Source organism: Gallinula chloropus, assembly GCF_964237585.1.
Source record: "Gallinula chloropus genome assembly, chromosome: 6".
Lineage (NCBI taxonomy): Eukaryota > Metazoa > Chordata > Aves > Gruiformes > Rallidae > Gallinula > Gallinula chloropus.
Genome location: NC_140091.1, coordinates 15,746,102 through 15,767,016, shown reverse-complemented (window position 1 = coordinate 15,767,016; position 20,915 = coordinate 15,746,102). Strand labels below are relative to the sequence as shown.

Below are 20,915 nucleotides of genomic sequence, written 5' to 3'. Positions count from 1 at the left end.
TACCTCCCTTTCTAATCAGGAGATGACAATATATGCAGCAAAAATAATTTGCTACCTCAGACAGCTGTTAAAATACAAGTTATTGATATATCCCCTTTGCTATTCAGTGTTGGATTCTAGTCTCATTTTATACGCAGAGCAGTTCTTCTGTTTGTAACAAAATACTTCCCACATGACACTGTCTTGTCATCTTCACTGTTTCTGGAGAGATTCTGAGAAATGACTCATGGTGTGGTGTGCCCTACTTCACATGTCATTTTTTCTGAGGTGCTTCCCCAAGCCTTTGATTTTCAGGTCTTGAAAGAAGAGTACCCATAAGTAGAAGTGTCTGAAACCATTAGTTATATTTAAAAAATATATCTTGCGAAAAATAAATATAAGTAATGCTTTTCCCTCTGTTATTAAAAAGTTGTTTTTAATTGCTTGCAACTGAAATGAATAAATAAGTATATAGTTCCATTCCTGCTATTAACCCATCTGCTAATTGAGCAGATAATTGTACTCTATATCTATCCTGTAAGGTTAAGAGCGTAGTTATTAAATAATTATATTTTATCTAGATGCACAATAAAATTTCTTCTATCCCCACTTAGTGTGCTCATTACATTATGGTATTCCTTCTCTGATTCTGAATGGAATAAGCATCTGGGCACTCTGAGGCACCAGTCTATATGTATTTGTAGCAGTAAGGAGCAGAACTGCCAAAAAGCATGAAATACGCTTTTCTGTTACTGCTTTCAGAGAAATCAGTGTGAGAGCTATCTGCTCTCAGTGCTGGTTCTGTCTTTGCAGTTATATTGTGAAAGGCATCACTCGTCCTCTTCACTCGGTTTCACAAACACATTTCAAACAGAACTGAATTTACGTGGTCAGCAAAGCTATGGGCAAACATGCTCACTATGTGAACTGGCTTCTCCTAGCAGTTTATTAAGGCGGCATTCATTCCTTTCCAGTAATGCGGCTGGCAATGTTTGTATGTCTACCTAAAATTAAAGCAGTTGGATTTCCAGAAAATATTAAGTTGCTATCAACTGTAGAAGGATAAATATTTTGAAATACCAACAGAGCAGACAGAGGTGTGAGTGCTGGTGCAGGATATCTGTAGCACGTAGCAAACAGACATTTACCGGTCATCAAAAGCCCCCAGGATTCTGGGGGGTGGGGGAAGAAGAGTTGTAACTATTGGTTTCAAGACAACTCAAGAAAAGGTGAATGAGATTTTTTTACTGGTGTAACTAGGCATAGTTCCCTGGAGCTGAACACAGGCGTGTGAATTCCATGGAACCAAATGGGAAGAGCTGATTTTTGGTGGAAATCTTGCTAATCAAATGAATGGACAGGAGGGTTTCTGTTATGTGTAGAAGGCTGCTGTTGTTTTTAACAGCAGTGATTCGGTTTGATCTACCTTTTTGCTATTTGTGTTTGGAATATGCTGATGTGCAAATCTTTGTTTTGGTCATGCTGATCTGTGGGAGAACTCAGACGGGCCCGTGAAACCTGAGCGCTGGGCTAACCGCAACGTATGAAGGTCAACAAGGGGAACTGCAGAGATTTGCAAATGGGTGGATCTGTACAAAACAGGAACCAACTGGCCAGGAGCCCTGCTGCAAACGAATCTGAGGGTTACTGTGGGCTACAGGTTCACAGCCTCTAAATATGCAAACAGCATACGTGGCCAGTAAACTGAGAAATTATTACATCACCACCCCCCTACGCCCTAACACCCCCCCCCCCCCCCCCCCCCATCTGGAATGCTGTCATCAGTCTGGGGATCTCAGGTCAAGAGAGAGATGGAGAAAGGAGATTACCCTGCAGAGGACTACCAAGGTAATTAGGGGTCTGAAGCACGTGGTATGGAAGGAGAGATTTAGAGAGCTAGGCTTCTTGGTTTGGAAAAGAGAAGGCTAAGAAGAAACTAATAGCAAACTATGGGTACTTGAAAGGCAGTTGCAGACACAATGGAGACAAATTATTCTCAATACAGAGGATAAATCAGGCATAAATTGTGCCTTGAGATGTTAAAACTGGACATTAGGAAAAGGGTTTGCACTACAAGGGTGTATGATCCTAACACCAAACACACAGATAGGCTCTGATCTTCTTACTGATGTTCAGAAAAAAGACCCTGGAGTCCCCTAGATGCTTCTGCTCAGCATTCCCTCAGTCAAATCTTAGGTGGTATCAAGGGTGCCTCCACTCCTCCTGGTTTATCTGCTGAGGTCCATGCCCTCTGTGCTGCCTCTGGTCCCCGTCATGTGGGGTGGCACTACAGATCAGGGAAATTTTGGGGGATAGAAGTTCTGTCCCTTCCTGAACTGCACCACAACTGCTCAATTTCTCTGTTCTTTTTCAGCTCATCTGTTAGAGGCATCCAGGTACATCTTGTTTAAGTGATAAGGAACAAATTTAAAGGCACAAGTTCAAATGGAACAAACCATTCACCCCTCCCTGCCTCCTGGAACCTTCCAGCCAATGTCAGTCCCTCTGTCCTACCTGCTTCCTATGGAAGCACCTACATGTTTTTCCCCTATGGAGGGGCAAACAGCTACTGAACATTTCCCTTTGAAGAAGAAAAGATCATTTCACATCTGTTGTGGTGAATTACAGCAAAAGTTACTGTCACCAGCCTGGATACATTAATACTGAAGCTAATCTGTGTATCTTTTAATTTTTTATAGCTTCTTGATTGTGACACTTAGGGCAGTATATTAACAAACTTGGTAAAAAAATATATCTGTTGGAAATCTTTCACTTTCTTAGCTTGATTTGTGATGGATTTACCTGTCTGTCTCTGGCAGTAATCTTAGTGGGAAGGAAGCTGGCAAAAGAACTGCTTGCCCTTTGCAGGCACACAAGGGAAACCACAAAGTTGTTGACTCGTGTGCATGCATGTACATATATAGATGTGTGTATATATCTCTCCATGTCCTCTTTCTTGTCAGTACAAAAGCTAATTCCACTTGAAAAAGTTTCATCTAAATACAGTTTCATAATTGCATTTGCAAGTTATTGACCACATCAACACTGAAAATGCACCAAGCATTTACAAATCAAGGCAAAAGATGCCTAAGTGATAAGAAAAACTGGGAATTCATTCTCAGGCAGCTGGCTTCTGGAAGGAATGGGAAATGCAAACTAAGAAAAGCAAGAAATGCTACAGCCAAATGTCACTGCATCTTACTGCTGAGCTTGCAAGGGCTTTTCAGGCAATGAGAGGGAAGGACAGCCTGCCACACCTGCGGGGTGCTGCCAACTGGTCAGCTGGCTCCACAGAAAGGGGAAACGGAGACTTGGGATAAACATTAAAAAAACAACTCAAGTTACATTGCAAAGGGCTGGGGTACCTTAGTAAACATTAACCTGCATCAACCAGTGTTTTTAAGCTTTTGTGGTTTTAGGGAATAAAGGTACAGTTTTGGTGGAAGACTTGAAGGGGAGAAAAAACCCAAAAAACCCAGCATGTGCATTATTCCTCCTGTTACCAGTGCAGCCCAGTTTAGCAGCCATGATTTACCAAAGACTTTATCCCCCGCTTCCCTCAGACAACCTTTTTGTGCTGCCCACGGCAGCACCTGCAGCACCTCACAGCAGCTGGTTCTGGATTCATGAGACCCATTGAACAATAGGTGTGTAAATGCAGATGGGATGACCCACCCCCTGCTACTGCTGGAGCTGCTGCTTTCTCACCAAGCTGATAAAATAGCTACTTTATTAAAAATGGTGTCTGATAGCGGGAAAAGCCTTATTGTCTGATTTTCCCAGGGCAGCCACAAGAATAATTGACAAAGCACTTATCCTAGCCCTGTCTCCTCCTTCTCTCCTGGCTAACATAGTTATTTCTGGCATATTTCTGGGAAAGTATGTCCATAAGGGAAACAAATGGTGTCTTTCTTTTTTGTAAGAACGATGTCAACTGTAGTAATTGAGCATAAATTTCCACAGAGTACTAATCTTATTTTTTTAGTCATGGACATTTGAACCTGTGGCACCTAACCCATGCTTTCTTTTTAAATTCAACAAGTGACTTTTTCCCTGCAGTGAAAGGAGTGTATGTAAGGCATGATGAAATTGAGGAGTGCAGGAGGTAAACAGTCAGGGTCCTGTATCTCTCTCCCCAATGATCTGCTTGCTTGGCCAAGTGCATCCTAAAGTTGATCCTACTAGGACCAGTGCAACCTACTGTAACAAAACACGTGGGAAGACTATAAATGTGAGGAATGCCTCACGCCTCTGCATGTTATCCATGCTCCTTGGTGCCATGTGTCATGGCAACAGTGCTGCCAAAGCTGACTCTTAAAGAATCACCCTTTGACAGCTTTGTCTCCCAACAACTGCATAGCTGTCAGCTCGTGGGAATTCCTCCTTCTCTGGAGGATGCCAAATGCCAGCTGAGAAAACGCCCAGTTCATTATCCTGTAGCAGGCAAAACAAATATTGTGTTTCCCCTGAACCAGCTATATATAGAATTAATCTGACCCTGGTGAGGCTCTGTGAGATAGCTTGGGTTCAACTCAGGCAAAAAAACATGATTAAAGTAACGTTTTTCTCTTCTATGGCTGCAAGACCTGATCCCATACCTTTACTAAAAGAATGGCACATTGATCCTAATGGGAGCTTTTCCTGCAGAGCAGTGTTTACTTCTATTAATAATGGCATTTGGCTGTGCAGTAGTTGTGCGGTTTTCTATTGAGCTGAAGAAACCACATAAACCTGTATTCCTTTTAAAAAGTGAAGTTCAGTGTGTCTCCATCTTTCTGGTACAGATTCCCATCGCCATAGCAGGATGTGCTGGTGACTGAATGGCTCAGCTGCTGGGTTGTCCTGGCTTTTCACTGTCTCAAGTTTCAAGTAGCATGTCATTAACAGTGTGAGAGATGTCCATTAAAGCTTTGGAGCCAGCGGTGTTGTTCCAGCATCTGCAAGTGATGGGAAGTGTTTTCAGACATTGCAGTCAGCCCATGTGGTATGTGGTATGTGTTTGTATTCAGCCGTGATCCAAATTCTCCTTTGTCATGGTCACACAGACTGTCCAACAGCGATGACCAGCAGTGACCCTCAGTGCACATAAAGGTTGAGTATTTGCTACTGGGGACGTTAGGCTCAGAATTACATAGCTGTTTTCACTAAAACAGTCATTCAGTGTAAGAAATAATAGAATCATAGGACTGGAAGGGACCTCTCCTCATCCACCCTTCTTTCTCAGCTCTGACTTTCTGTTCCTGGCAGATTTAACTTCTTAAAAGCACCAGGAAATCCTTTTCTCTGCTCCTTCCTGTTACAATGTATTCTGTACTTTCCCTTGCAATATTTAAGCCTGTTCCTTGCCTTCTACTTAATGGAAATTTTTCTTTTCATTTTTGTGGCAGCTTTTTGCCTAGCTGCAGACTGTTCCCAAGTAACAGCTGTAAAAAAAATAACCCAAACTAAATGAAAAATTCTTACTGATATGCTGCTAGTGATTTTGTCAAATGGATGAAATTTCACTCTGTGTATCAATGACTTTTCTGTCCTAACTTTTAAACTGTATCTTCTGTTTCAGTATCTATTCCTTTCTCATGAAAGCAAATGCTCTATTCACATATGCATCCTCAAGTACAGTTTTCAAACCAATTTTCTTCTCACTGTCACTGCCAGCAGATGACTCTGTGTAGTGTCAGTCACAAACACCTGGATTTGCATCCATTTCTGTAGGAAACATTTTCTCCTTTCTAAATACAGCTTTCTGGGATACTGCTTAAGCGGTCTGCAGTCCAGCTTCTGTTAAAAGCATAGTTTTCATCGCTCTGCACAAATTCTGTAGTGTGACACAGCTTTTTTCTTTGCTGGGGGGCAGCTTTGCTTTTAACCTTAACCTCACCAATGGGAAAAGTTTACAGGAAAATACTGGATACGGAGCAAGGGAGACAGTAAATACTGTATCAATGACTGTAGCTGACCCATTTTGTATTACTGCATATGATGAATTTTAACATCACTCCCACAAGACTGTGTGAACACATTCTATTATGTAATGTTAATTTGTGAGTAAACTGATATTTTGTTAATCTTATTATAAGCAAGCACAATTTTTTTCGGCCTGCGTCTGTTCCTAGATTGTTAATGATGTCTTTCTGTACAACATAATAATAGAACAATCACAATCAGCAAGCAGATCTTAATTTGTTATTAAACTGCACTGTTTCACACATCTATGGAAATACAGGTGACTTTTTTTTACGGTAGTCATTGCTTCTGTGAACCTTGTCTAAATAGCTAATGTTTTGTAGTTCCAAAACACATTGTATTCGTAGCATACCACTATCTCATAGCACTGCACCTCATAAGAGATCCTCCCTCCTCCAGCCTCAGCTCCATAGTGCGGAATAGGGTTGGGAAGCTGTCAGAAGTGATACTTGGCCAGCTCCCAGCGCACAGCTGTGGCCACCTGAGGTCAGCCTGGGCCGGTGACAATGCCTTTGGAGCAAACTCGCTGTCCTAGAGTGTCATGTGCATAGAAGATGGCTATGTATCCCATATTCCTGTAATCTCAGTGAGATGTAAAAATTGCCATTGCTTATAAATTCATAAGGCATTCATGGATGTCAGAAAAAATCTGTATTGACTAGAACTTTCTGATCCATTGGCTGCAAGAATAACTGGTTTCAATACCTTCTCAGATAGGAACCCTAGCAATTTTTAAAAATTGGAGATGGATAGTAGGACTTCTTTTGGCTAGAAGTCACCCTGGCCACTTCCCAAATCTGTAATAAATGAAAATAGGCTGTAACAACTGTGGAAGGATCACGCATTATACCAGTGATGGTATAATAGCATTTCTAGTGGTTTCTCAAGAATATGAATTGTCCTACATGATAGCAACCCAATTACCTGCCCATTTGTTTAAGGAGAATAATATTTGCGTGTTACTCAGTGAATGACAGTTATTCAAATAGATGTGCCTACGCACTTTAAGTAAAGGCAGCCTTTACAGGGTATTTGGGGAACGTGTGGCAAATGCAGATGAAAATCTTGTCAGCTGCCATTTGGGAAACATGCTTGGGTATTTCCTTCATGCTACTTGTTAACCGTATTCCCAAATGCTAAGCACGTGCCGATGTCTCTGACAGCACGGCCAAGGCAGCTGCCTGAGTTTTGTCTGAGCACCGAAGGGGGAACACAGAGCCATGTGCGGGTGAGGTCCCTGCTGTTGCTGGAGGGACACTTGAATAAGCCTTGCCAGTAAAAGAAGACCTGGAAGGAAAAATCGTATTCCTCCTCTCTTCCTGTTTGCTCTAGTGAGGAGAGACCTCGGAGGTACTTGGGAGGGCAGCAGCACAACCTGGGGCTGGCACTGGGGATGTCACCCATGGTGCAAGTTCTGGCCCGAACCCTCATTCACCTGGAAGCCAGAGGTGGGATTGCCTCACCTCAGGATAAGACCTGCCGAAAATAAGAAGTAAGCATTTCTTTTAATTGAAAGGGTGGAAAATGTTTATTGTTTCAGTCCTGGAGGCTGGGGTGGAGCCAAACACCAGCATCCCTTCTACCCTGCAGAGGTGGAAACTCTGACAGCCTAAGGCAACAGAACAGGGTGGACATGCTCTGCCAGCACGCTGCCCTGTAGAAAGCCATGACAAAGGATTATGAAGCAGCTGGCTTTATTTCGTTTGGATTTGTAGCTGGAACTGCCTCCGTCATGGGATATTCATCCTCTGGCCACATGGATAAACCGCCGGGCCTCTCATTCCACTGCCTGGGCAGCGGCAGGCAGACACAAAGGGCATGCAGGCTGCCAGCGGGATGCGTCCTGGAGCAGGAAGGGTCAGCAGCCATCCCCACTGCCCGCGAACAGCTTGAATGAGCCTAGAGACTGAGGGAGACGCAGGTGCTTGAATCCTGTCAGCCGAGATGTGCATTCATACAGAATGAGGTGAAATCGCCATGTGCAACCACGCTGCCCCTCAAACCACGCTGTGGTAGCGGAACCCCAGGGCGGGCTCGGGCAGCTCCATCGCCCTGCCTAGGGGCAAGGCCTGGGAGAAGCGCCGAGGCGGCCCCACGGAGGGCCCAGGCCCCACCGCCTCGCCCCGGTCAGCGATCCCCTCAGCGCTGAGCGGGTGGTGCCGCCGCTCCCGCCCGCTGCACAGGTAAGCGGCGCCCTGCGGGGAGCGGCCAATGGCGCGGCCCGGCCGCCGCCGCCAGCCAATGGGAGCGCGCTTGGCGGCGGCCCCATGGAAATGTGCCTGGTGGGGAGCCAATGGGGCGCGGCCGGGCCGCGGGCGGTGCTTTATCAGCTGCCAGGGCCGGCGGCGGCGATCGCGTCCGCCCGTCCCTCCCTCCCTTCTCCGCGCCCCGCCGCGCAGCATGGCCGGGCTGGGCGGCGGCCCCTCCGCCTTCGGGCGCTGCACGCACGCTGTGGTGCGGGCACTGCCCGAGTCTCTGTGCCGGCAGGCGCTGCGCAGCGCGGCGGGCCCCGAGGTGGACTTCGCCCGCGCGGAACGGGAGCACCAGCTGTATGTGGGCGTCCTGCGGGGCAAGCTGGGGCTGCAGGTGCTGGAGCTGCCGGCCGACGAGAGCCTCCCCGACTGCGTCTTCGTGGAGGATGCGGCCGTGGTCTGTGAGGAGACAGCGCTCCTCACCCGCCCGGGCGCGCCCAGCCGCAGGAAGGAGGTACGGCAGGGGCCGGGCCGGGGCCGGGGGATCGGTGTCTCCGCCAGGCAGGTGGGCTTGGGGTGGCCGCGCCCTCGGGCGTGTCCCCGGGCCCGCCCCGGCGGGAGTGGTGCGGGGAACGGCGGTGTGGCGGCGGCAGCGGGGATCGCTCACTGAGCAGCCGCCCTTCTCGGTGGGACCGGAGCGGCGGGCCCTGGGCAGCGGCTGTTGCCTGGCCTCCTGCTGCCCCTCCGTCTGGCAGCGCCTGGTGCGCGGAGCCTGGCCACGCCGGGGCTTTGTGGGGAAGCCGTGTTGCGCTCCGAAAGGCGAGCGGACAGTGTAAGCTGTGACTCATCTCTCCGGGGCGTGCGGTCCCTGCTGTGTGCCGGCGTGCCCCGCTCGGCCCTGCGGGGTGGGTCAGCAGTCCTCCGTGCGGGTTCGTGCCCCGGGCTGCAGCGCTGCCCAGCGCAGACCCGGCGTTCATAAGGTGCTCAACTTGTGCTGGGCTCCAGGCAGGGCATTGCTGCTGCCGGTGGTAACTGCCCCTGCTGGCCTGTGCGCAGGAGCGGGTGCCTGCCTTGCTGTGCTGCCTGTTAGCCTGAGCGCCCTTGAACCTGATGCCGCCTTGTGCAGCCGCTGCGGGCCTGGTGGGCGAGAGGCATATGGATGTGCAGGGAATGCGGGCTGCCCTCCTGGAGAGGGATGTGCAGCCCCAGGAGCCTTACTTTAGAGATACTTAGGACTTTTTTAACGTGCCCTGCCCATTCATAAACAGGCTTATCCCGCAGTGCATGTATTGAAATGCCATTGAGTTGTCTCCTCCTCAGCAAGTTGTGAGCAGCAAATTAAACAAACATTACCCTGTTTGAAACTGTGAAGCTACTTGCTGGCAGTCTGCCTTCCTGTAAGTATGCCTTAACCCTCTTCACATCTCTCTCCCATCCTCTGAGTGGTACCATAGCTTGCTCATTTTTTGATCTACAAGCACATACTGCTGTGGGACAGTGCTGAGTCAACAGCTGTAGCACACCAGCAGCTGGTCTTGGCCACGGATTGCAATGAGTGTCTCCTCTTGCTGTTTTTGATATAGTACCCTTTGAACAATAGCAAACTCTGCTTTAATTTTGTCTAGCAGTGTAACAGGGTGAGATACTGCAGAGATCTTGCACATGTTCTTCCTTGTGTGGACCCAGGCATGTTTACTCTTTAAAGCAGATCTAAATGCTCTCATAAGGTGACAGCATCATAGTGAAGTGTGTTTGCCACATGCTGCTCTCAGAAGCAGCTGTTCCTCAGCCAGAGTCCAAATGAGTTTTCACTGGTCCTTCCCATGACTCACTGGTATGTAGCTATGTGATTCCCAGTGCCATTTACACTGTTTTCCCTTTAGGAGAAATATCTCAGTTACTGAATTTGCGTGAAGTGCATACCCCAAAGGGGAATTGTGCAAATTCACAAGTGTCTGTGTGGGGAATTGGCACTGGCTCAATGTTTTGCTCCCTTCTTGAGGTCCCAAACTGTGTCAATGCATGGTCAGCTACGAGAGACAAGATACCACAGCAGAGCTGAATGTGAGGGTACAGTGAATTGTTACAGACACTATTTGAGGTGCTATAAGGAAATTAAAAAGCACAAAATGAAGAAGCAAAGGATGTGGGGTACTTCTTACTCTCTACAAAGCAGGTTGTTCTCTCCTCTTCCCTTCAGTGCCTATGGTTGTTCTGGCTCAGCAAAATTAGTGGACGGAGACACATAACCCAAGGTTGCAGGAGAAATTGAGGACAGTTAGTGATGTGTGAAGCAGAGAAGGGGTTTGCTGGATCCTTGAGCAAAACAGTGTTGAATACAAGTACCTGCCAGTGTTCTCCCTCTTCTGGGGATAAAACCAACAAATTAAGTGCCAAGTGAGTTGTGTCATTGCCTGTTATAAGTACCAGTATAGTAAAGCAAAGCTGCTTTCTTTTAACAAAAAAATGTAAAATGTTACATCTACTTTTGTAATCCTAAGTATGTTAAATTGTTTTAAACCATAATTAGATGTTATTTCCCAGCATCCACAAAAATGAAAAAGGATTGTGCTGCAGGGGATGCATATGGTAACAATTCATCATTGAATTACACAGTTGATTGTCTGAGAATAATACAGAATCAATTCTGTTTATCTTCTGGGTTTTTTGCTTGACCTATGCCTGCTGACCCTGAGACCAGGTTTCTTACTGGTCATTGGTCCCTATTTTGCATTTAGTAGTTCAGAAGTGACTGTGAGTAAAGCCTGAGCATGGTAAACTTTGACTAGAAACAGCAGATTTACTTCTCTTCATGGGTGACTTGTCCAGGCAGAGTCATAAATAAAGAGGAGAGAAAAAGTTTTGAAGCATTATTTTAACCTTATTAGTTTATTGAATGATGGAGAAATCACTCCCATGAGTTTTCTGTGAAGTAAAAAAATTAAACAAATATCCTCTTAAAGCTATAACAATGCATGGCAGTGCAATGCTTGTCTGAACATGTAGCTCTGAATTATTTACAGTAATTCTGCCTCCTGGGAGCATCCCTACAGCACTGCTTTGTGGAGAGGGGGGAGATGCTTGTTTCTGTGGGATGATGTCTGGCTACTCCTGGTCCCTTCCTCTCTGAGGCATCCCTTGGGGCAGCCTCCTCTCCCTGGCAGTTGTGTTCAGCTAGTGAACCTGCTTTGAGTAATTAGTGACCAGGATGTTGTCTTGAAAACAGTAGGATGGTCAAGGCTTTAGAAAGCAGGAATGTGTATGTGACTACTTTGCCCAGGGCTCTGTGTACCATGGTGGAGGGCTTGGTGTATGCCTTGCAAATCCTTGCAAACATCTATGATAACCTCACAGAGAGCCACCCAAGAAGCAGCAGTGTTTCTTGTAGTTTCCTGAGAGGGTGTTGCCTTTTGTGGCCAGAGCTTTTTTACTCTTGCTGCTTCCAGCCCTGTTTCTGGAGGCACCAGCTGCAGGTCTTCAGGCAGTCAGGCATGGAGCTGAGGGAGCCCAGTGCCTACTCCTGGCCCTCCTGTTTAGCCTGGGGGGTGGCTGTCAGCAGTGTCCCAAAGGCTTTTCTGATTTTTATATGCAGTCTCTGATTTCCCCTGGAGACTGGTGGCAGGTAAAGTAGATGTGAAGTCTGTGCTAGCATCTACCCTGTTAAATGTCTCTGTTGGTGACCTGGAGATGAGGACACTTCTGTCAAGCCATGAGGGCACCAAGGGTATGTGAGGCAATACCTGTGAGGTCCAGGCTGCTGTTCAGAGGGACCTTACCAGGCTGAAGGAAGGGGCTGACCTATGGGCACTTCATGGAGTTGAACAGAGGCAAATGCAAAGTCCTGCCCCAGGGAATGAAAAATCCTAGGTGGGCCAGAGTGGGTAGGGGACAGCTCTGCAGAAAGTCCCCTGAGGGGTGCCCTGTGTGTGCAGCACAGCAGCCATGAGCCAGCAGTGTGGCCCCATGGTAAAGGCCAGTATGCTCCTGGCCTGTATTGATGGGAGCAGAACCATTAAGTAGAGGGAAGTCATTACCACCTTGACTTCGCACTTGCAGACCATGTTTTGTCAGGAAAATGGAGCCAGGTTGTTCAGTTGTGAGGACAAGAGACCACAGGTACAGGTTGAAATATATTTTAGTGGGGTATAAGAAGGCTTTTTAGTGGGGACAGTCAAGCAGTGGCACAAGGGCCCAATGAAGCTGTTCACTCAGTATCCTTGGAGGTTTTCAAGACCCAGCTGCATAATGTGCTGAGCAACCTGGTCTGTTTTCATAGCCTGCCTTGCCTTGAGTTGTTCTAGAAGCTCCCAGAAGTCCCTTCCAACATGCGTTATTCTGTGAGCATGAAATCAGTTGTATGTTAGATACTTGGAGTCAGGCATTTGTCAGTTGAATTGCCATGAAATCTTCACTGTTGAGACAGTCATTAAATCTGGTTTGCTCCTGGTCTGATGGATCTACTGCTAGAAAATCAAAAGGATGAAGCCCTGTGAAACCAGTTTCTTCCTGTACCTCTGAAGGGCTGTATTCCTACCGCAGCTGGTTTGCTCGGACTGGTATGGAAGTGAACCAAGGCTGTTGTAGTGATGTCACCATACAGTCAACTGAGTGGGGAAGAAGGTGGGTGCAGGCTATGTCAAGCACCAGTTTCTCAAAGTGCAATCTCTATTCTTTTTATGTAACATAAGTGCAAACCCATAAATACTTTAGCAGTACAGTTGGTGTACGCTTGGCTTAACCCAGTTAATGTAAAGCCCGATTCCTGAGCATGTACTCCTGACCTGAGCCCTCCTGTAAGGCAGGACTCAGCCAGGCTTGTCTTGCTGATCTCTTAACTGTTTAACAGACTTCTGTACAGAGTGGTCAAGAGCAATGGGGGAAGGGATGAGGCTGTAGAGTACAATTTCTGCAAAGAGTTAGAAGGAGGGCTTGTGTCCAGGAAAGCATCGGAGGCATGTGGTAGGTCAGGCTCTAGATCCTCATTGGACCAGTGCACATTGAAGGGCACAGGGGGCTGCAGAGGTCCATCCCAAATACAACAGCCTGCTTGAATAAGCAGCTGGAGCAGGGCTGTTTCAGGTGCATTGTACATCCTGCTAAACTGTCTGCCAGATGCATGAACTGAGCAGCATGGCTGTCTTCTCTGCTCTTTCATGCTACTGAAACCCCATCATGCAATATTTAAGAACTGATGCAGCATGTTCTTTCACTGACTAGACTCCTTATTAAGGAGGCTTGTTATCAATTACTATAACACTATATGCAGCAGGCAAATTTTTGCAGTAGTTTGGAATAGCAATGATTGGGCTTTCGGGCTTTATAGATACTATTGCTTATACCTCTAGCACCATTGGATTCTTTGCTGATCATCTGTCTGGAACAAAACGAAATAAAATCTAGGCTTATGTCTGTTCTTGCTCCAAGTTATTGTAGGGAGAAAAAGGTTGCATTAAATTTGGTCATGTTCAGTACTGGGAAAGAACCTGGTGTTTTTTTAGTGAAGTAGAAAAATTAGTCATGCATTTAATGTTTTGTTCACTAGTCAGACTTGTTTCAAGGCATTATGTTTCTGTGTTATCTACTTATGAACTTACTTAAAATTCATAGTTTCTGGGGAATTTTGGATTTGGCAGAAAGGTAAAGGCTTTTGAAGTAAGCCAGAGGTAGATAGCTAATGCGGATAAGCTGGTGTTTTGTTTAGCTGTGTGCAGCTACCAGTGTGTTTGATTTTTGAGTTGAGTAACTCCAATGGAAAAGCTGTGACTGCTGACCAGATTGCCTGTTCCAGCACCTTTTGTTTCAGCAGTATGTTCTCAATTGTTTATTCCTCTAATATAAACTCTTCACGTCACCTTCTGAGCACAACAGGGTTAGTTGGTGAGAAGAGCCCTCATCAGCACATTGTTCTTGCTGCCTAAGTTGTCTTAATGTGCTTGGGATAGCACAAAACTTTTCCACCATTTCTGTGCTTATGCAGACAGATGGAAACCCCAAAATTTCACCCACAGTGACCTGACCTCTTCTCAGCTGCAGCATGGGGAAGGGAGAACAGCTGGTGTGCTGAGAGAGCTTCAGGAGCTGCTGCAGAAGAGATGGTTCCTTCCTTGGCTGTAAAGAGGAAACTTCCACCTAGGACTATTGTTGTCCCTTACTCCCCAACACCTACAGAGAACAACTTCTGGTTCTGTGTTCCTGTGGCGTAGGAGGATAGGCAGTCCTTCAGTGTGAGGACTGGGGATGAACAACAAATGAGCGTGAAATCCCATTGTCTCAACAAGCATTGAAGAAGCCTCCTAATTGTCTTTGGAGCATCTCTGGGCACTGCTTCCCAAATCTACTTGGTGGGTGGCAGGGCTTTGTCCATAGCAGTGCTTCTGTAGAGCTTCCAGATCTGCTGGGCCAGGTAACTTGCTCATCTATGCTGAGCACCCTCAGCTGCCTCTTTCCACCCTGTACAGCTTCAGTAGGGTGTCACAGCTGTATGTGAACTAGAGCTTGCATCCTGTGCTGGGCTACAGTCCCAGCTGCAGCTTAATGCTTGCAAGAATGATTCTCAGACCAGTTGGTGGAGGCTTCTGAGAAAATGGAAGGCAAAAAGAGCTTAGGATAAATATATTGCTTGCAGACAGTTCTGCAGGATAATGTCTCTTGCAAAGTAAGAGAGAAGCTAGGCTCAGGAGAAATAGATTTAAGGCTCTGCTAGCTTCTGAGCTTAATTAGGTTATGGGAACTTTATTTTACAGCACATGCTGGTATGGAAGAGTCTGTATTTGCTGAGTAGTCACTTAAATCAGCATCTCTCCACACAGCTGGTAAAGATCTCTTGTTTCCAATACTTGCTGATCACTAGAGAGGCAAGAGATAAAATGTTTCATTACCACTTTAAATAATTCATAGTTCTTTAAACTGTCCTAAATTGTGGAGGTCTTGTACACTTGTACTGACCCCTTTGCATGTCCTTACTGTGCTTTACCCTTGAGACTAGCTCTGGTGTTCAGCCTAGAAAGCATGGGGGTTACCATGGTGTCATTGCTTAGTGCTTAAAACAGCAGGTGAGTAAACATGGGCAAGAGCCTTACATGAAGGCTGACAAATTCAGAGTGGCACTAGGTACCTTTCCAGCCTTTGTCAGGTTGATTCTTGGATAGCTTTCCCATTCCACACCAGACTACATAGGTGCTCCTTTAGCCAGTCCTTTTCACCACCTTTTCAGTCTAACCTCAAGTTTAGAATGAAAGCGTGCAAGATACTTTGTTGTCTTCAGTATAACTGAAAACAAGTTTTAAAAGTACCCATCAGCGGCTGTGTACCTGGGGTTTGGTTGTCTTCTGCAGTTCTTCTGTTTTGATATTAGTATATAAATAGACTGCAAAGTTCACAATAGATGAGAAGCTGCTTATACAGTACATAAGTTTGCTCTTAAATAGTATTGAGAAGTTTGAAAAAGTGATCCTTTGGGCAGTATTGGGTAGATCTGTACCAGGAGCCTGTGTAACAGTAGTATCAGTGGGGATAGGAAGGAATGCTTTAGCCTACTAAAGCAAACTATTTCAGAAGCAGTTTCACTTGTTTCTGTCTCTGGCCCTTCCACCTGCTTTGCAGTTTGAGTGTTTCCTTGTGGTTGGGGTAAGTGATTCTTTTTGGTCTTAAAGTTTGTTGCTGATGGAGCTCTGACCCTACATTAATAGGGCTGACACTTTGGGCAAATTTACTATGCTATGCCAAGAACAGTATTTTTTCACTTTCAATTTTGCTGCTGTGATCAAAGGTTTAATGAAAATGTTAGGAAGGAGCTTCTAATCAGATCAATAGAAGTGGACTGTATTTGTTGTAATTGGTTTCTATCTATAGAATGGTAAAACAATCCTTAAGGACAGTCTAGGAGCAACTTGGGTTTCATGCTTTTCTAGCAGAGGCAATATTTAGACCTTGTTATAAATTGCAATGTCAGGTTTCTTGGGAATACCCAAGTTGCTGACCATAAGATTAAAAAAAGGCAGAACCCAAATTAAATGCCTTTTTTTTTCATCTCTTGTGGACACTGATTATTATTAAGCCTGATGTCAGCTCTTGTACCTTGTTAATAGCTATTCCTTTAGCAGTGATAAATAGCCCTTGGTGACCTTACAGTTCAGTGCAAATGCTAAGTGGTTAAAGGTTCCAAATAACTGTAAGCATTTCCTCAAAGTGAAAAGAGCTTTTTTTTGCTCCTCTCTTATACGTATAGCTTGGAGCTACCCTGCACCTCTGTCAAGAGATTTCTGCCCAGACTTTCGAACTGAACCTAAAACTTTCTTTGGCAACTGCCTCACTTTAAAGCACTGTGAAAACTAGCTTATGGCAGTCATTGCTGGAGCTTTGACTTTGGAGTTTCAGAGTGGATTTGCAACATACCCATGTAGGCTGCCTGATAGTTGTTTTTAATCCCATGCTCCCTGCAAACCCATGGAACCCCCATGCTCTCTGCAGGGGAGTGGGTTGGTGTGTGTGCTGCGGTGCTGTCTTGCTCATGGGATCTGACAGTGTCTCCTGAGCCTGTGATGCAGAAGAGCTGCTGCATGCTCTGTGTCTGTGTGTTGGTCTCTTGGATGGTTTGGTATGGACAGCAAAGTCCCCAGCTGAGGATTCCAGTGCTGTACCAACAGCACAAGCAGCGGCTGCTCCCAGTGCTGTCGGGACACAGAAGCATTTATCTTCATTTTCCCTCCTCTGTCTTCCACATGCTTCCACTTGTGAACTTGCCTCCTTTCTACCTGGGCCCCTCTTGCCCTCCACATGTCCAAATGTACCTTCTGTAGGCCCTCTGTACTGATCCCCCCCAAGCCAGGATCCTGATGTGCCCTGCCCACCGTGCTCCCATGTAGAGCATGGGCTGTAGTGCTTGGGGGCTGTACCATGATTCCTGTGGGAGGAGAAGGAGGCTGGGTTGGCATCTCCACTGGCAGGGTGTACCTCTGATGGCTCCTCAGCAGGGCTCTGATGTGGTTGAGGGTAAGTGCAGCTGTTTGCTGTTAATGAAGTGACAGTCAGACACCTCCACACTATTGAAGTTCTCAACTTGATTAATTTTCCCTTTCTACTAAATAGTAGCTAATGTACTATAGGTTTACATAGCAGTGTGGTGCCAGGTCTTCTAGCCCATGTGGAGCTTTTGTTGTGAAGTGCTCTGTCTTGAGACAAGATGTATGATGCTTGTTTCAAGGTCCTTTACTTCCTAGGAAGAGAGATGTCTTGTGTTTTTACAGAATGTTATTTGTCTGGCTGTGTATGTAACACAGTGGAAACTTTAATCGCTTATTCACATTCTTTTAAATGTTTGTTTCTTTGCAGGGCCTTCTGTCAGTTGGCTGTGTGAGAACTGTGCTTACCACATTCTGGTGCCAGGTTCACTGTGCTCACTTGTTGCTCCAATGCTGCTGCTTGCAAAGCTTCCTCCAGTTCTAGGGTCTGGATTGCTTTATACAAAACTCCAAATGCTGCATATGAACCAGTGTGATTCTAGCTCCAGAACATGAGTCTCAGCTCAGGTGGTGGACAGGCTGGCTTGTAAAACATACATACAATGTAGAAACAAATGTGTCAAAGGCAAGAACCTTTGCCTTACTACAGTTTCTCCCCAAAGCACATTGAATCAACAAGGCCAGCTGTGTCCCTAAACTCACTGTTTCAAATCATCCCTCTTGGCGAGGTGACCAGGGCATGCAACTCTTCAGCAGTCATGGCTGGTCTAAACACTGACTTTCAAGAAAACGAATGCATGTGGACTTTAATTTCTAATATCACTGGTTAGTCTTCCCTTGCTGTTTTCTCCAGTGACCCTGGAACAAGTACTCAGTCCCTCTGCTGCAGACACAGCATATCCCTGCTGAAGGATACTGTGGGAATTGACTGTATAGAAAGCTTTAACTTGCAGTCCTTCACTCAGTACGAGTGTTCTGTGAGCTTAACAGCTCAGGCTAGCCCATGAAAATAGAGTCTATGCTTCTGTGATGTTCAGCTTTCAAAGAATTTCTTGTCTGAGTCAAAAGTCTCCTGGATCAAAAAGGTAGACCTGATTATTAAAGGTCTGACCTGAAACACAAGTCACCTATACAAAGCAGAGACTTCATTGCTCATAAGTTAACCCAGCATGTGCAGACATCTGTGTAAGCCATTGCTTATGGCCAGCTGGCAGGGGTTGGTGGCTGTAGAGAATGTGTCCTACCAAGAAAGAAATTGCTGTCAGTAATTACTGGTCATTAATTGCTTTTTAAGAAAGGTATTTTTACTGGAGCATATGGCTAATCAATCAAGTTCGTGGTGTTAGAGATTCACTCTTGGTATCATATCTGAGCAGTCACAGTTCTATGGTGAAGATAAATGATGCACCCACAGCCTCAGGTGACAATATCTTTTCTTGCTGCCTCATGTAGCAGTATTTATGTTCAGGAAAGACCCGAGTCAGTCTTTGCATTCATGCAGGCACACTGATCACATACAAGTCAGCTGACCACCCTGTAACATGCCATCTTTCTGTCATTCTGATTCAGTAGCAAAACAAGTATTTCACAATCTGCAGATCTAATTTTTACTTCAGTAAGGATTTGGTGTTTGGCACCATCTTTAAAAAATAAATACGATAATTTGTTTCTGGAAAGTTTATGTATGTTAATAGTAAAGGAACTGGCTATCAGCATTTGTCTCTGGATGCCAACCAAAGCTCTCTGGCAACTTGAAATTGTGTCTCAGCTCAGTCCCATCTGGCAACTGAAGCCAACTGAAACAAGGCTGCTACATAACTGGACATTATTGGCATTGTTGTGATTGATTTTGGGATTCTTTTCTGAGGCTTAATGGAAGAGCTGTCAGGGAAGCTGAATCCCATACCTTGTAGAAAGGGTGATTGTACAGGACAAGAATCCTGCTTGTGCATGTCTCTGCACTTCAGCATGGTCAATGTCCTTTGAGACACAGACCAGCTGGTGTGGAGATGCTTATCTCTGTGCAAGCAAACCCAAGCTAGGAAGGCAAGTGGTTTAGAGGTGGAGATAGTTGGGGGTTTTTGCTATCTGTCCAGAAATAGCAAGCCATGTTTTTTAAAATCCTTTCAATGTTTAGCAGTAAGCTCCATGCCTCTCTCTAGAGGTGACACACACTCACCAGTCCGCCAGGAGTTAATTTTACAAACTAAACAGTGCATTGTGTAGCTTCACCTACCTAGATAGCCAAGTGTGCCTGTCATTGCTGTGCTTAAAACAGTAAAAGTGATCAATCCCAAGTATCTCATGTTCTTCCAACAGTGTACGGGGGGGGAGGTGGTGTGGCAATTGCTGGTCACTAGGTATTCACCGAAGTTCAGTGTATTTGTTCATCTCTTGGTATCTGTTACAGGCCTCTGATGGGAATACTAATGCCTGTACTAGCAAGCAGTACTGTCAAGAGGCAAATAGAAACTGATAGATGCAATAGATACTGGTGGAGGATGATATGAATTGGCTACCTGTATTTTTTCAGCAAATTCTGAAGTCCTCTATGACTTTGCCTGCTTTTTGCAAGGTGATATAGGGTGACTTTTGTAGCCATGTGTATTCAGAAACTTCAAAATGTGGTGCTTGCCTGGAGTAGAGGGTGGGGAAGGAGGTGAAGGCACAGGGATGTGGTACACCCTTTCCCACATTTTTCCTGGCTGCAATGGCTCAATGTGTGCAGAGAACAACTGGGTTTGCTGCAGTTTCTAGAAGAAATCAGGCAAATTCTACTCCCTCTGAGCTTTGATAATTCTTGATCATTTTGACTGACCTCAATTAGTTTTAAGGAAGGTAGATCCTCACTAGTATAGGAAAAGTATTCAGCAGAATTGAAGAGGCAAGTTGTCAAACCTGGTATGAAGAAAAGGAGGTGGGTAACTTGTCAGGCTGTGGAGGGAATGCCTTTGTCAGCACTTCAAGCACTGTGCTGGTTGCCACATCTTCATTGATGCTGGCAAGTCCAACTGTGAAACTCCAGTCCCTGTGAAATGGAGCTTTAGTAGTGCCATACAGCAATCACTTATGTTTATGACCCTTGAAGCAAATGTTTCTGTTAATCTCCTTTTCTTCAGCTGTGTGACCTTACTGTCATGCCGTAGAACAACCAGCTTACCTGACCGCAGGGCTCTGGGTTAGGACAGCCCCTTCTAGAGGAGCATTTCTAAAACTCTGAAGTGCTGTATACCTGCAGTATTGCTGAAAGGCTGCTTTTTTTGACTGGGCCTAAATTGATTATTCATCTGGACTTGAAGTGCTGTGTGAGGTTCTCTGTCCTGGAAATGCGGTGTAAGCGGAAAAGGTAGGGGTGGCTGATCAGACCTTGCTGTGGCATAAGACTGCTTCTGTATGAAGTGACACTAATTAGATAAATGCTTGCAGCCCATAGTTATGTTGGGTAGGGGAGGAGAGAAGTAGAGCTCTACAGTATCTCAAATGGTACAGAGAAAGTGACCTGGGAATGATAGTATGAAACTTGATGACATCTAGAGAAATACCCAGGCAGCAAATCCAAGCAAAAGGAAGTACATTGTTATGCAGTGCACAGCTGAACTCTCGGACTCACTGCCAGGATGTTGTGGGGGCCAAAAGTACAGCTGGGCATCAGCTAATGAAAGAGAGCCATCAATAGCTGTTTAACACTTTGATCCAGACACAGTGTCTGGCTTTGGAAATATGTACACTGCCTCTTACAATAAGCTGGGAAAAATATACGGGAGGCAGCAGCGCTCTACTTTTCCTTCCCGTTATTCTTCCCTTCAGCGGCCAGCAGTGA

The 20,915-nt window shown here is 45.7% G+C and overlaps 1 protein-coding gene across 1 annotated transcript in view; it reads left to right on the top strand.

Moving 5' to 3' along the window:
- Nucleotides 1-8,343: 8,343 nt before the first annotated feature.
- DDAH1 (dimethylarginine dimethylaminohydrolase 1) overlaps nt 8,344-20,915 on the top strand; it is a gene marked incomplete at both ends in the record, with an annotated part of 55,968 nt that continues 43,396 nt past the window's right edge. The window contains one exon of the mRNA XM_084266381.1: nt 8,344-8,649. Coding sequence (XP_084122507.1) covers nt 8,344-8,649 — 306 coding nt within the window. The remainder of the gene's footprint in view (nt 8,650-20,915) is intronic.